Source organism: Opisthocomus hoazin, chromosome Z (genome assembly GCF_030867145.1).
Source record: "Opisthocomus hoazin isolate bOpiHoa1 chromosome Z, bOpiHoa1.hap1, whole genome shotgun sequence".
NCBI lineage: Eukaryota > Metazoa > Chordata > Aves > Opisthocomiformes > Opisthocomidae > Opisthocomus > Opisthocomus hoazin.
The window spans coordinates 38,603,262-38,619,354 of NC_134454.1; the positions used below are offsets into that span (position 1 = coordinate 38,603,262).

Consider the following 16,093-nt stretch of genomic DNA (forward strand, 5'->3'; position numbering starts at 1 on the left):
CTCTTTAATTTCTGCTGCCAACAGTGGCTCAGTTTTGTGGGGTGGTTTAGCATAGTGCAGCAATTTTGGGGGAGCAAGCCAAGGAGCCCCAAAACAGCAGGTGCTGACTTAGACCAGATCCTGCTGACCTCCTTGTCTCCAGAACGGTGCCAGCAGGTTCTGCTGCAGGATGAGGGTGTCCCGTGCTTGTGACAGGAATGGTGCCTGAGCCTGTACCTCCTTTCCAGCCCTCCCATTTCAGTGGCAGTCAATCCTGTGACAAACGCACGTGTGGACTTTTTTAACAGGATGGTGCTAAGCTGTGTCTCCTCTCGCAGGTCCCGTTTGGAGTCCTCACCGTGGCAGAGGAGTGAGGGTGATCTGCTGCAAGAGGCACACCGTCAGGCCTGTCAGAGGACAGGGAGGTGCCTGCAAAGCTTCAGCTGTGTGCGGATTGAAGTGTACAAGAGAAAAAGATAACTTCATCTGCAAAGAAACTCATCGCCAGGCAAGAAGCCATCTTCTGCCTTCAGTTACATTCATCTAAGTGAAGAGTTACAATCTTTGGCATTTTAACCTGAATGTTTCCTTTACCGGTTTCGGGGGGGGGGGGGTTTTACAGCTAGTTATCACGGCTCTGCCCAAGGTATGGTGCCACACACATCCCATTCTAGCCACCAGAATAAGGTTAAATAGGCCTTGCCGAAATCTACCTCTGAAGCTGGCTCATGTTGGGTCACTGCTGCACTTGCCCAGTTCCTTGCAAGGCTCATCTTCTGTTGGTTTGGGTGGCTCCTGCTGTAGTACTTCCTATAACATACAGCCTGAATCATGCATTGTAACAATTTAAACATAAATCCATGGCAAGGGTGCTCAGGCTTTGTGCTTGTCATTATCAGCAGCACATTTCTTCTTCATGCACTGCTTTGCCTCCCGAGACAGATAGCAGCAAGAACAGCATCTGTCCAGAGGTGCCAGGACCTGGCTGGGTGCTCAAACAGTGTATTTTCCAGAGCAGAATCTTGGGTGAAGGTTATGCACAAAGATGTATTTTGATGCCACTGTGGAGTCCTTTGGCCTAACAGGTTCACAAAGGGGAAACTTTGCATTAGCATCTGGCTACTCAAAAGTAAGCTGCTTGCACGGTTTCTAGTTCTGCTCTGATCTGCCAGGACAGACGTAGATGGCCATAATGTGAGAGTAAAAAATAAAGGAAAATGGGGATTTACTGAGGATACTGCTATCTCAACGTAAATGAGGTGTCTCAGAGAGAACTCTGCCCTGCAAACTGCCAAGTTCACTCTGCAACTCCCAAGAGGAACAGAAACCAAAAGCTGCAGGAATGCCCTGGAAGAAAGAGCACGGATTTCACTGGGAGTGACAGTGCCTTTCTGTTCCGTGACATTTGTTGTGGCTCCCTCCTGGTGTCAATTTGTTCATACCCAAGTAGTTAACAGGTCATTTGGAAAAAATGATACCTGCACAGTAGGTGGGCTCTGAAGTCAGAAGTAGCAGGCAACCTCAAGGACACACAGTTCTGCTCTTAGTATCTACGTGTAAGACATGCTTCTTCCTCCTCTGGCAATTTAGCTAAAGTGCCGAGCAGCGTGTGTGCCTGCACATCTGTTGTGTAAACAGCACACCGGAGAGCCTTTCATTCCTTCAGTTTTCTTCAGAAGCATGGTGCACCTGAGATGTGTAGAATAAAGTGGAGATAAGTGTGAATGTTACCAGCAGCGATGTGGAAAATTGGCCAAGCATTCCTGGGTGACCCTGCTGCCAAAGACCCAAATGCAAGTGTCACCAAACAACACGCCCTCAATGCGTGGATAAGCAACAAGACTTCCCTGATTCTCTTATGTTGCATCCTTCCTTCCATTAATTCATCCCAGGCTAGCTCTGGGGGTGTTAGCAACCGGCAGACTGGGAAGAGCAGGCCTTTCCTGCCAAAGCTAAGGGACCTCCTCCACAAACACTTGCCCAGAGCAGCTGTCACTTCGCAGGGGTGAGGTGGCATGCGTGTGACCCATTTTCCTCCAGTGTGGTGCTAAACGCAGGATGAAGACAGCATTCAGTCCTGCACAAGATGGAATCAGCGACGCTGAGAAAGGCGAAGGTAGAAAAGATTGAGGCCCAGTACAGGTTTGTTTGTCCAGAAGCAAACTCCAGGGAGAAAGAGACTCCGAAATCTGATTTTTTGTGTGAATTACAGTGGGTGCAAGTTCACATATAGACAAGAGTGAACCTCAGCGTGCTTGGGCCAGCTGATCTACCTACTGCTGCTGCCAGCACCCACATTACCCATGCCAGCTCGGAGCAGGAGGGCGCAGTCCTGCAGCGGTGCTAGCCCAGCTCACTCGGAGCTCTGCCTGTCCCGGCCAGCCACACCTCCTCACCCCTCCCTGACGCCAGCACGGTGGCTCCGTTTACCCCATGCCGAGCATTTAGTGGGGAAAAAGTAAATCCACGGCTTTCTGCTGTCTTATCTGCCACACTGAGGGTTTGGATGCCCATCCCTCTTGTGGGAGCAGGAAGGTCAGCAGCATCATTAAGCTGCCAAGCAGCTTCAGGGCATTTGCGGGCTGCCGGTGCATTCAGAGCGTGTCTTGCAGTCCAGAGGCCTGAAACGGGCAGGGGCAAACGCCAGGGAGAGGAGAGGCAGGTGTCCTGGGCGTGGGGCAAGCTGCAGCGACTTCTGCCCAGCGGCCGTGACTCCATCTGGCAGCTGAAGCAGGGGAAAAGGGCATGCAATGCATGGTCCCTGTAGCTTGCTGCACCTCCAGCGCACAGCCTGGCATGGTGGGAAGCTCTGACCTTCTCCAGACCAATGCCACCATGGCCCCGTCCCCTCTGCTGGCAGGAGTGTCAGCAGGCAGGAGGACTATTCCATGCGCTCACCCTGCCTTGAGCCCTCGCAGATGAAGGTGTCACTAGGAAATTTTTGAATCATCAAAGAAATAATCAGCGTTACTCACTGCCTGCCACGTGGGAGTATTTACCCACAGTAATGAAGAGAGGAGAGAGGCAGCCAAAGGTGTGGTCTGGATCCAGAAAGTCTGGCGACACTGCTGGGAAGTGGTGACAGCTGATCCCTGCCCCAGTTACACAGGGAGACCTCCTCAGATGTGAGGGTTTGGCTCCCCTGTATATCCAAAGGAAAACCCCTGGTCACCTGTGTCTCCGCTGTGGTTTTTTTTTTGCATGCAATGGAGAATAACAAATCAATCCTTCTCCCTCCCACTCATGGAGCAACCTCAGGGTGAGTGGGGAGGCAGAACAGAGACTATCATCATCTCTGTAAAACCCGTCTGGCAGCAGGGAGGGAGCTAAGGATGAAAACGAGTGTGGTACTTGCCCTCCCCTTTTTGACTTGCCCCCTCGTGCAGCGGGAGGATGACTGTGGGCTCTGGGCTGGGGCTGCACGAGAAAGGCAGTGCTCTGTTCCCGGGGTACTGCGGTGCTTGTGGGTCCCCAGCATCTGCTGGTATGCAAAAGCTCTGGGAGGAGCAGCAAGACAGGAGTTAAAATACCGGTGAGAGCGCAGAAAGCCAGGAGGCCGAGAACAGCCTTGAAATCCAGGAAAGGCAACAGATAACAGCGAGGAACTGGCAGGTGCTGGGTGGGGTGGTGACAACACCAAGGCCACACCACAGGTAAGGCCACCAGGCAGAAGTGAAGCAAGAGCGATGTGGTGCAATCCGGCTTGGCCTCCCGCCCTCGGTGCCCAGCCAGATGGACAGCCTGCAAACATCTCCGTGGTCCCCTGGGAGGCAAAGGCCTGATGAGGGCTCTTGGTGTGATGAGTTGATCCAGGCAGGCGGGTGGCACAGACACGGGCGGGTGGGTGACCGTGAGTCCTTCTTGCAGGGCTGCAGCTGGTGGGGGTGTGGGGAGGTGGTAGCAGAGCCAGGACCCTTGCTCCTGCCCCAGGAGAAGCTGGAGGCGAGTCCGAGTGCAGCCCCGGACACAGGGATGGGGAGCAATCCCAAACACAAGTACAGGCTGGGTGGAGAGTGGCTCGAGAGCAGCCCTGAGGAGAAGGACTTGGGGGTACTGGTGGATGAGAAGCTCAACATGAGCTGGCAATGTGCACTTGCAGCCCAGAAAGGCAGCCGTATCCTAGGCTGCATCAAGAGAAGCGTGGCCAGCAGGTTGAGGGAGGTGATTCTGCCCCTTTACTCCGCTCTCCTGAGACCCCACCTGGAGTACTGCGTCCAGCTCTGGAGTTGCCAACATAAGAAGGACATGGATGTGTTGGAGCGGGTCCAGAGGAGGGCCACGAAGATGATCAGAGGGCTGGAGCACCTCTCCTATGAGGACAGGCTGAGGGAGTTGGGGCTGTTCAGCCTGGAGAAGAGAAGGCTCCGGGCTGACCTTCTAGCAGCCTTTCAGTACCTGAAGGGGGCCTACAGGAAGGAGGGAGAGGGGCTTTTCACAAGGGTATGTAGTGATAGGACAAGGGGGAATGGCTGTAAACTAAAAGAGGGCAGACTTAGTTTAGCTATTAGGAAGAAATTCTTCACCATGAGAGTGGTGAAACACTGGAACAGGTTGCCCAGAGAAGCTGTGGCTGCCCCATCCCTGGCAGTGTTCAAGGCCAGATTGGATGGAGCTCTGAGCAACCTGGTCTAGTGGAAGATGTCCCTGCTCATGGCAGGGGGGTTGGAACCAGATGATCTTGAAGGTCCCTTCCAACCCCTACCATTCTATGATTCTATGATTCTGTGATTCTATGATCTCCACCACACGCTGCTGTACTGCTGGGAGACCGGGATTCCCTGGGGACAGCAGAAGAGTACCCCTCTGTGTGATACCTGCAGTGTGAAGGAGGAAAGCCCAGGTTCAAATGCTTTACTGTCTCGGAGGCAGCTGGAGCTGCGTAGCCAGTGTGAGAGTGAGCAGTCACCAGAAAACCTACTGTGCCACCCAAGGAAGAATTTCCCCACCTCTTCTTCGAGGGGGACAGTAGGCAGGACTTCTGTCAGGGGCTGCAAGCCTGTGCTTGAGCGAAAAGCAGGAAGAGACAAAGCCAGTTTGCAAGAGGTGATTTCCCCACTGTCATCTCTTAGCATGTGATTCTGATTTGCTCTGTGAAGGTGGTGGTGTTTGAATACCACCGAGGAACCAGGTGGAGGAAGATCAAGCCTCATAATGGCCAGCAGTTTTTCCCCAGCACCTGCTGCCTCCGACAGAGGAGATGCAGAGGCTTACTGCTAGCCTCCATCTAGGGACAGTGATCTGGAGAACACGGCACGTCCCAGCTGCACAGCTCCAGTCCATCGCTCCTGCACTGCTGCCACTGTGACCTGAAGAGCCAGGCCATACTCAGGGCCAGCAACACAGCATGGTTCGCTGCAGAGGCAGCACTGCAGGCATTATGATCAGCATTTGGGTGGGTTTTTGGTAGTCAAAACATTGAAGAAGACTGTAAGATCCCATGATAGCCCTCATGCAGGGTTGTGCTGAGTGTTGGTGTGGGAGCAGCTTGCAGGATGTGGCCCCATGATGTCCACGTAGCCGAGTGTTGGCTGGGACCAGATTTGCAAGGTGGGCACCTGAGGAAATACATCTGTGTGTGTTGAGAAGTGAGAGCTGCTGTGTCCCCAGGACCCAGCATGCTGGTGGCAGGGTCCTCCAGGCCTCGTGCACAGCAGGGCTTGCTCAGGCCATCCACAGCTTTGTACATAGACCACTGAGGATGGAGATCTCCCGCCTCCCTACTGGTCTGGGTTGCTCACCCTCTGGGGTAAGGTTTCTTTCCTACCTCCCAACCTGAACGTCTCAGGACAGCAGTTTGTGCCTGTTGCTTTCTATTCTGTCCTCTGGCACTACCAAGAAGAGGTTGGCTCCATCTTCTGCTCTTCCAGCAGCTATAGGCTGCTATCAGATCCCCCCCTTGGCCTCCCCTGTACTAGACCAAACAAGCCCAACAGGCCCCCATATGCCTCAGGAGCAACTGCTAATGCAGTTAAATATTTACTTTAGTTGAGGGATTTCCAAAGTGGAATAATAATAAAAGCCAAAGGTTACTGAACTGTGTAAACTCCGTGAAGAGGGAATATAAAACATGTGCACAGCCGCCTCCTCTGAGCAGAGAAATGGTTCTGCAGGGGGAACCCTGAATCGGTCACCTTCCTCCTTCCCAAAACCCAGTCTCAGCCCTGCTGAGGTGGGTGGAAGGACCGCCCAAGGGTGAGGATGGAAGCAGCCCCGTGCAGGGCCCATACCCCTCTGACGACGGGAGATGCTCACCAAGCCATTCCCTCTTGTCTCAGCCAGCTGGGCACAGCGTGTACCTTCCTAAGCCTCAGGTAAGACTGTGGGGAAGAAACGACCTGAGCACGGTCACGGTCAGCTCCTCAGCAAGTCCAAATGTGCATGCTGTGGGCGTCTGGAGCTCTGCCAGCCTGCTGGTGGTTTCTGTAGGACACCTAGCCCATGGCTGCCCCTTGCACACGCAGCAGCTCCTACTCACACCCAGGATGAAGGAGGCACTTGGTCGCTTCTGGCCCAGACTTCCATCTTGGCAAGTCTGTCCCAAAGGAGCTTTTGGTCAACGCTGGCCTTTAGCTCTGACACCAGCTTTCCGCCCACTGGTCCTCTTTTCCGTCCTTCACCAATTGATTGTGATTCACCAGAGACAGGTGTGGACAGATGTGGAAAATTCAGTTTCTCAGAAAGAGGTGGTGAGGATGCTCGCACAGAAAGACTGATCTCGAGCGTCCAGTCTTGTAGGTGAAGTAGCTGTTGTGCGGTGGTGATGCTTGCTGAGAAGTCCTTCACTGAAGAGCTGGCATCTCTTACCACTGAGGATCCTCTCCGGCCTCTCTGTCGCCTCCCTGCTGTGTGTGCCACCTCTGCGTATTTAAACTGGGTATCCATGCACACAGCCCCAACCCAAATGCAGATACCTGCCAGGTATGAAGAAAGGGATTGTAAACCAGCCCCCAGTGCCGTCACCTGGAGCTGGCTGGTGGCACTGGGGTGGTTTATCAGTTACATGATAGTGCCCGAGTGATCCCTCCGGGTGCACAGTCCAGCTGTTCCCGGCGCAGATCAAACGCTGCTCAAAATGCTGTTTTCCCAGCGCCGCTGAGATAAAGCGGTGCCCTCGCCTATAAAGGCAGCCACGAGCGGAGAGAGGTGCACGAGCGCATGCGCCTGAGCCAGCCATGCCTGCAAGGGAGCTGGTGGTGGTGGCAGCACTGGTGACTCTCATCGCTGCTGGTGGTAAGTCCAGTCTGCTGCCAGCAGTCGGCTCTTTGGTGGCGGGTTGGGAACCACGGAGGGACCAAAAATGTGTGGGAGGGCAGAGAGACCCAGAAACTCTGGTTTGGTGAGGGGGTGAAGAGAGCAAGTGAACACAGCGGTGGCGTGGTGGTGAAGAAGGACTGGAGCAAACAGACCATGCCTTATTAGCAGTTCTGGGCAAGGGTTACAGGCTGGTTCGTTGGCCATATTGCACTTGGGAGAGGGATGGGATAGGGGACAGCCTGTGATGTGAACAGAAACTGGGATCTGGGAGGGCAGCGTGTGCACTGGGGTAGCAGGTGCTGTTGTTCCTGCCTCTGCAAAGACCTGCAAGCCTTTGCAGGAGCACAGCATATTCAGGTGAGAAGCAGCCGTTTGTAGGCTCTGGAAAACCTGTGCTACCTAAGGTGCACATAGCGGTGGTTCTGCAGCAGCCTGCGTGCAGCCCTCACACTCCCAGGACATCCGTGCACCACACAGACAGGCTGTGAACTGTTGCTACTGCTCTGCCTGCCTCCAGAAAAGCAACCCACTGAATGCAGCTCTCCCTGGGGATGACTGTTGTCCAGCTGTGCAGTGTCACCCAGCCTCAGCCCTCTGCAGATACCCCACATCCCCATGCAGTGCTGCGTGGGTTCACATTCCCTGGGACATGTCTGATGCTCTGTGGAGCTCCTGGTCCAGGGACTGGGAGAGAGGGCTGTCAGCAGAGGGGTTAGGGGTGGGAACAAGCATTCCCGGCTTTGTCCCAGCCAGCTTAGCTGTGGATGGCAGCTGCGCACTGTGCTGCTGGGAGGGTGGGGGGTGGCATGAAGCGAACAGATCCCCCCTCATGAAACCCACACAACTGATCAGGGTCCTGAGTGGGCTATGCACAACCCGGCCTTCCCGTTGGTTTGGACACAACTCTCTGCTGATGCCTCACGCTCTTGCCACCGGTCACAGGCGTGCCACGCTCACGAGTCTCTGCTCTGTTGCAGGGGCAGATCCGAATGAAGCAAATGGTCTGAGAAGGGTAAGTGGTGTCTGGTTTTTATTGATCATGACTTGAGATGGGGTTTAGTGACTAGTGTGCCTGGGAGAAAGGCTGTTCCTAGCAATCATCCCCAGCCTCATGGGTACCGGTCCTCCAGCATCCAACATGCATCAGAGCCCGGGCTGTGAGTCCCACGGAGGGATGTGGTGTCCTCTCCTCCCTGCTTTCCCACTCTGCGTGCACGCCCTGCCCTCCCCTGGCCAAGCGCACTGGGTCGCCAGCAGCACTCTCTCCTGCCTGGGTGCTGTGGGAGGGAGAGGTGGATGCTGCTGGTGCTGAGAGCTGTGCTGCGGTTTCTCCCCTCCAGCCGGTGTGCGGAGACATGACTGAGCTGCAGGCCTGCCCACTGCTGCACCTGCCTGTCTGTGGGACCGACGGGAACACCTATGCCAACGAATGCCAGCTCTGTGTGCAGCAAATGTAAGCTCGTGCCCTTGGCAGAGACCTCCAGGGGTCTAATTTTGTCTGCCTGAAACTGGGCGCCTGCCAAACAGCATCGTTCAGACTCCCCCACACCTGGGAAAAGCCGCGGCACACAGGAAGCACGAGCGTTCCGGCTAGCGAAGTGGAAGAGGACTTTTTCTTGTCATCTGATCTGGGTGCTGGGCTATGAAGCCTGTGAGCTTCACCCTCCTGCACTGTCAGTGCCCATGGATAGGTGCAGGCATGGCCCCAGCACTTGCCCGCAGGTTCCTGCCCCATCCTTGGCACCACGTTCAGTGACTACTGTGCAGCTGCAGGCTGAGGGATTTAGCTCACTGTGTTGGCAGCAGGCTAATACCACAGAAGAGATGAATATTCCATTGTATCAGCTTTCTAAATCAGACAACTCTGTGGCCGAATGATCAGCAGATCCAAAAGGTGAGGTCAGGAGTCTGTGGCCAGGAGACCCTCCAACAGGAGTGCCTGCAAGCTGGAAAAAAACCAGATGCTCCACAGAGGATGGGGAAGGCCCCAACGTCTGTGCTGCCTGCGATTAGAGAAGAGAGAGTTGAACTTAGATGGGCAAAAAGGTTGACTAGGCATCTAGTCTGGACAGTCAAATAGCACAACTAAGTCCTTCCAAAAGACCTCTGTGAATGCAGATGCCCAGTTATGTCCCTCACGGCTCTTTTGGCAGAGCTTCAAACCAAAGGCACCACCATAAACTTGAGGACTAGGGCAACAGTGGCCTTGTGAGAAGCACAAGGATTGCTTTAGGGCAGTGATTTTGCCCAGGTTGGGAAGTGACTGAGCGGGGGTTCCTGCTAGAAAGGGAGCAAGGGCGAAGACCAGGTTGAACACAGGTCAGCAGTGCACTTGCACGGCAAATAACACAGACCGTGTTCTGGGCTGCAGGAGGAGAGGGATGACCAGCTTGTCAAGGGAGGCTGCAGGAAGGCATGGAAGAGCTGCATCCGGCTAGCCTGGGGAAGGAGAGGCTTGGGGGCGTCTAGCAGCAGCCTACAGCTGCAAACGGGATGGAGCCACACTCATCACGGTGGTAACAGGCGATGCAACACAGGGTAACAGCCACAAGCAGCAGCCCCAGAGGGTAGAGGTTGCGCGTGGGGAAAACCCCTTCCCCAGGTGGGCGGTGCACCATGGAGGCAGGGGGGTCTCCGTCCTCGGTGGGGGGTGTTTAGGGCTCAGACAGAGCCATGGCCACCATAACCTCACACTGGGGACAGCCCTGCTGGGAGCAGGTTGGGCTGGAGACACACTGCCAGTGCTGTACGCCCGGGGAGGGGACATCTGTGGGCCAGGATGGCTTGCAGTCACCTCAGCTTTTTAGACAGGAAAATGAGCAAACCAATTTTATAACAGCCAGCTCCATTCCACAGTCTGGATGGGAGCCAAAGTATGACTCAGGGAGGGATTTTTTTGAGCTCTTACTCTTTTTTTTCTGCATTATTCTAGGAAAACGAGGCAAGACATCCGGATTTTGAAAGATGGGGAGTGTCAACGTATCTGAGCTTTCTGGTAGCTTTCCTGAGCCTAGAAACAGGTGATTGATTGATCCTGTGTGCTCTGTGCTGGTTGCACAATTAAGGTAGCAATGATGAATAATAAAATGACATGCAGAACCTTATTTCAACAGCACTTTTCTTGATGCCAGGCTGAGGGAAAACAACACAAGCCAGTTCCCACAGAAGGCTACTAAAAGCGTACAGTCAGAATGTTCATTTCAAATCCACATCACATAACATGGCTGTGCACTGCGTGTGTTATCTCACCCATGTTCCTGTGAGAAAGGCCATGTGGGAGCAGCAAGAAACACACAGATTCCGGTGAAGCAGGTGCTGAACAAGTCCAGTTTTTTCTGTAGGAGGCAATTTAGAGAAGGGAAAGTTTCTTCAGCATGGGAGAAGACAGGTCTCTGGCTCCCTAGTAAACAGCGCTGCTTCCAGAGCTCATGTAAATTGCAAACAGTATAATCTGCACTTCTCATACTAGATGTTATTCAGCTTTTTGTCCCAGAGCTAATCAACCCAGATAACACATGGGAGCACAGAAAGAGCCTGACTGGAGACCCTGAATGCGAGAGACCCTGGATCTCTCCTCCCGCAATCAAGAGCAACCTCCAAACTAAACTAACTGCCCAGAAATGCTCTCTGGGAACTGCAGATTCCCAGCTGGTTGCCAAATTTCAGGTCTAGGTGGCTCCTGGTGTCCAGGCCGTCTTTGGGACTTGGCAGGACACAGTCCAAACAAGGTAGCAGTGTAAGTGTGCATCACCAGTCCTTGGGGCTCCTTCTGCTCTTTTGTCTCCCACCTCTACCAGATGCGACACAACTCATCTTTTACGGAATACCTGTCACGAGGTTGTACAACTTGGGTAAGCAAGGGGCTTCCTGTGCTTGCAGTGGCAGAGATCAGAGGGCACTGGCTAATCCAGGACTTGCCTCCTGAATTCGGTTCTGTCCTGCACCAGATTCTGTGCTTCTACAGAGTGACCAGCTGAGATTTCTTATCAGCTTTATCAAAGCACTGGGTTGCTTTGAAAAGTGCTTCAGTGTGAACTGAAACCCTCCAAGGGCAGGTCTATGCTCACCCACATGGGATTGCGCTGCTCTGACTTGCTACTGTACTCACACAACTGATTTGCAGTCATCTGGGGAAGGATTTGGGGTGCATGCTATGGTCAGTGACCACCCTGTGAGTCTGGGAGCTGCGCCAGCATCGTGGCCACTGTGCTTGGCCAACCAGTCATGTAATCCATCCTCACACACCCCTTCCAGTTCTGCACCTTCCTGGAACCACCAGGTGGGACACCGCAGCACCGCAATGCATGACAAAGCCATTGCTGATAGATTCAATGCTGCAGCTGGAAAGAGTGTTGAGGAGCATAAAACAGCCGTGCTTGGTCGGGTGGGAGATCCATCTGACTTGGTGCCCACCATTTTCTGACCCAGGGGCAGATGCTGTCATTAAAAGCTTTTTTCTCATTAAAAGCTCTTCCTGGGGCTGAAAATCCCTAGCCTGGCTAGTTGCTCAGAGTTGCCCAGAGCTTTGATCATACCTGTTTTCCTTCCCTGGACCCTTTCCACTTCTACAGAGAAGGGGACACAGCTTGCCCATGTGTCCAAAGCTGCTGTGATTACACCATTTGCTCATTTGTCCCAGGGCTTTTCAAGCCCATTTGCCCCCTTCCAGTCCTCAGGTAAGGAGGGAGAGGTGGTCTGGCTGCCTGTTGATCTCTGCCTTGCCAGTCCTGTGCAGAACTTCAGATGGTGTCTCCCCCGCACTGCAGGGAAGGGTTTTGGTGGGGTCAGCACCCCTAAAACACTTCCATGGCGAACAACACAAATGCACTGCTGTCCTTCTGCCTCGGGTGTTCCGCTCCCGCTGCTGCCAACCCAGCCGCAGGCAGGATGTATTCGGGCAGCCCTGTCCCAGCTCTCTGCCAGGGCTGAGGGAAGGTCATGTCCAGCATGCCATGGTGCAGATGTGGGACCCGTCCTCCCGGGGGGTGCACCAGCATCTCAGCCCCATGCGGTGGCTCGAGACCTGCAGGCAGAGTGGCTGCAGCCCATCGCTGCGTATTCCCCGAGAGCCATGTCTATTTATTTGCAGAGGCTAGGAAAAACCAACACAGACAATTCGGGGGCTCTTCTGAAGAGGGAAACCGCATGCCGCCAGCACAACATGGAGTGTTTATTCAGAAACTGCAGAGCTGAAGCACATACTTTCGGGCCGGAGCTACAAGGTCAAAGCGTGGGCAGCCTCAAGACAGGGTCAGTGTTGACTCCACATACAGTGAATTCGGAGATACCTATCCTCCCCTGGGACTGGTGTGTTTGCCTGTTTATTTCACACGGCTCAAGAACGAGTGGCACACCAAGGGGAGGCAAAGGAAGAGATTTAACACCACCACAGACCTCAGGGGGTGGTGCAGGACGGCTTCATCCAGCCAGGTGCAGTGAGCCTGGCTCTGAAGCCTGGCAGATCCGTGTCTGGCAAGGTCAGGCGAGACTCAGGAGGCAGATGGTGGACAGCTGGACACCTGCAATGCCCTGGTCTGTGGCAGGGGCTTTGCAATTTTGCATACAGTTTTGCCTCTTGAATTTACCCATCTGTTTCCCATCTTTTCATGCTTTGGTCAAGGCAAGGGGAGGAAGGGATTATCTGCTTTCACAGGCACCACAGTGCAACACACAGGGATGCTGGCAGTCCTGCTCCCAGAGAAGTGTGTTGCAACCAGGCAAATTGCCTCCAACCCGCCTCAAGTCAGGGAGCAAAGAACAAGCTTGAAAATTGCTTCTCTGTCCTTGCCATGCAAGACAAAACTGGAGGCAGTGCCCTGACACCCTGCTAGAGTGACAGCGGCATAGGTCTCCCAGCCACCCATGCTGATGATCCCCAAGATAACCTTGGGTTCAGGGCTGTGTCCATGACTGCAGGGAGGGATAGACAAGTCTCTGGATATTGCCTTGCCATAGCAATGTCAGACGGGGGTAAACAGAGACAGCACTGAGGCTCATAAAGATCTCTGACTTCTACATAGATTCAAAGCCTGGTGGTCCTGCATCTGCAGTGACAGCAGTCCCAATAGTGCCAGGAGACAGCCCCAGCGTCAGAATCCAGCCCTAGGTCCAGCTGTTCCTTGGACAAAGCATTCCCAGGGCCTCTGGGCAGTGAAAGCTGTGTACGGGACCAGCACAGTGAGAAGTACCCAAGGGTGGGGGTGTTCCCCTACTGAGCAGCTCCAGAGACACTCGAGGAGCGTGTGACACTGGAGCTGCTCAGGTTGCTGGACATCTGGTTGAGCTCCTCCAGGTCCTCTCCTAGGAGACTGGACGCATCAGTGAAGGTCGCCCAGGGCTAGCTGAACCAAAATGTGGAGACAAAGGGCAGGGAAGCAGCACCTAGCACGTCATAAATTGTCCAGCTGCAACATTCCGTGCAAGATTTACCCTACTTGTATATATTCATCCATGGCAAAGGGGATGCAGCATTGGCCACATCTGCTACAGAGCTCAGCTGGAGAAGAAGAGTTGCTGGTGCTGGTGGGGAACAGAGAGGCAACACTGGGCTCTACAATGAGCCCAGTGTCCCTGGCATTGTGGGCAAACCTCTGCATCTCAGTCCCTTCGCTTCAGAGCAGAGACAACTAGAAACTAGGCAGTGGAGTCTGTAATTTCCACACTGTTATCCATCACCAAAGCCTTCCCATGGGGTAATAAAACCACTTCCTTGGGATTTAAAGTAATTCACACACAAGAGCCAAATCTTAACAGAGATTTTGTTCCAGAGAGATGCGAGTGCAGGCTATATAATATTTTAAAGCCCATCTACTCCATTAAGCACCATTAAAGACTCTGAGAGCCCTGTGACTCTTTCTTTTACAAACATTCTTCATGAATTTATTGGTTTCTGCCCAGGTAGAAGATGGCTGGAATGGAGAAACATTCACAGTACCAGTTCTGCAGTGTCACACGGCAACGTTTTGCTGAGTCAAGAGTGATTTATCAGACCTCACCAGGCTTTGGAGTGACTGAGTAGATGGGTGGTGTGAGAAGCTGAGTTAGCCAAAGTCTGAGCTCCCATGGAGCACGGAGACACCCAGGGATGTCCACCCTTTCTTCTGTGCTTCGTATCATCTGCAAGCAGCCCAAAATACGTCAAGCTCTTTGTAAGAGTGCACTCACTCATTCATAAGGGGATGTGATGTCCTCTTATGGCCAAAGCATACAGAGTCATAGAATAGAATCATTTAGGTTGGAAAAGACCTTTAAGATCGTTGAGTCCAACCATTAACCTAACACTGCAAAGTCCACCACTAAAACACGTTTTTTGAACACTTCCAGGGATGGTGACTCAACCACTTCCCTGGGCAGCCTGTGCCAGAGCTTGAGAACCCTTTAGGTTAAGAAATATTCCCTAACATCCAATCTAAATCTCCCTTGATGCACCTTAAAGCTGCTTCCTCTTGTCCTCCTAGCACTTGTTACTTGTGAGAAGAGACCAATACCCACCTGGCTACAACCTTCTTTCAGGTAGTTGTAGAGAGCAATAAGGTCTCCACTCAGCCTCCTTTTCTCTAGACTAAACAACCCCAGTTCTCTCAGCTGCCACTCAAAGGACTTGTTCTCTAGATCCTTTACCAGCTTTGTTGTTCTTCTTTGGAAGCTCTCCAGCACCTCAATATCTTTGTTGTAGTGAGGGGCCCAAAACCAAACACAGTATTCAAGGTGTGATGTATTTTCCTCCTCCCCAAGCACTATCTTTGCGTGTTAGAGCATCCTGCAAGATACAGTTTTCAGGATGTCTGCACAAGGCAGGGTGACCCCAGGGCCGTGCAGCATCACACAGTGCTGGAACATGGACATTCTCACCAGCATGGTACACCTTGTCTTGACTTGTGACTGAGCTACAAGAAACTACCCTGTCAATGACTTGGAAGCCTCACATTTCTTCGTGCCATACATGCTCCTGGCCCACCCTCTCATATCAGAGCCTTCCCATATCTGCTCTGCTACTACCACCCGGCTGCTTCTTTTGGGGCTGTTAAACCTGCCCCACCTTTCTGGAGGTACCATGTAATCTGCAGTGGACACAGGGGAGGAGCCCTAGAGTGAAGTGGTAACTCAAGGGATAAACAGAAAGGCAGCAGAGATGACCATGGACCCACACAGTATGTCTTAAGCAACCCACATGCACGCAATTTCAAACTCTGGAGCTTCCAGGGATCTAGGGGGAGAACCTGCATAGAGTGAAGTCTGTATATTAAAGCAAAGAAAAAGCCTGTCAAAGATCTGATGACCCCTGAGGAGCTACTCTGCTCCAGGGCAACTCTTAGGACTGCACAAGTAGGTGGGATCACCCCTGCCATGAAAGACAGGCAATTCCCAGAGGATCCGGGGGCAGTCACATTGTCAGGTTCTTCCACCAACCTTGGAGCCACTTTGAATTCACTGGGGGGATGGGGGGGAGTTAGGGCACTAGCACCTCACCAGAACATAAGTAGTTGAGTATCTCACGGAGAAAAATGCTGGTAGAAGCTGGATCCTAAATACTCTGGCACCAAGTGTGTTAGAAAGTGGCCGAAGTGGTGACTTGTCCCTGGTTCAGCAGAATTGTTACACACAGGTATAGTCTTAAGCTTTTCTGCACTATCTCTGCATGAGAAACTCTGCAGGCAGTTTACAGAGGAGGCCAGGATTCCCACCTCATCTCACATGCAGGGAACTGAGGCAGACTGACCTGGGGGCCCAATCATGCAGATCACAGAGCAGGGAGCAGGATCTCATGATCGAAGCCATGATACCAAGCAGAGGCTTCCCCCTTGCAGCTATACTGGCCCCAAAGATGGTCCTACAGAGGCTGCGTGAGCCTGCATGCTGT

General features: G+C 53.2%; 1 protein-coding gene across 1 annotated transcript; it reads left to right on the plus strand.

Moving 5' to 3' along the window:
• Positions 1–7,041: 7,041 nt before the first annotated feature.
• Positions 7,042–10,326, plus strand: SPINK4 (serine peptidase inhibitor Kazal type 4). The gene is made up of 4 exons (XM_009944503.2): positions 7,042–7,209; positions 8,211–8,245; positions 8,574–8,686; positions 10,166–10,326. The coding sequence occupies exons 1-4, from the start codon at positions 7,152–7,154 to the stop codon at positions 10,218–10,220; spliced, it is 261 nt and encodes an 86-aa protein (XP_009942805.1). The 5' UTR covers positions 7,042–7,151; the 3' UTR covers positions 10,221–10,326.
• The last annotated feature ends 5,767 nt before the right edge of the window (positions 10,327–16,093 follow it).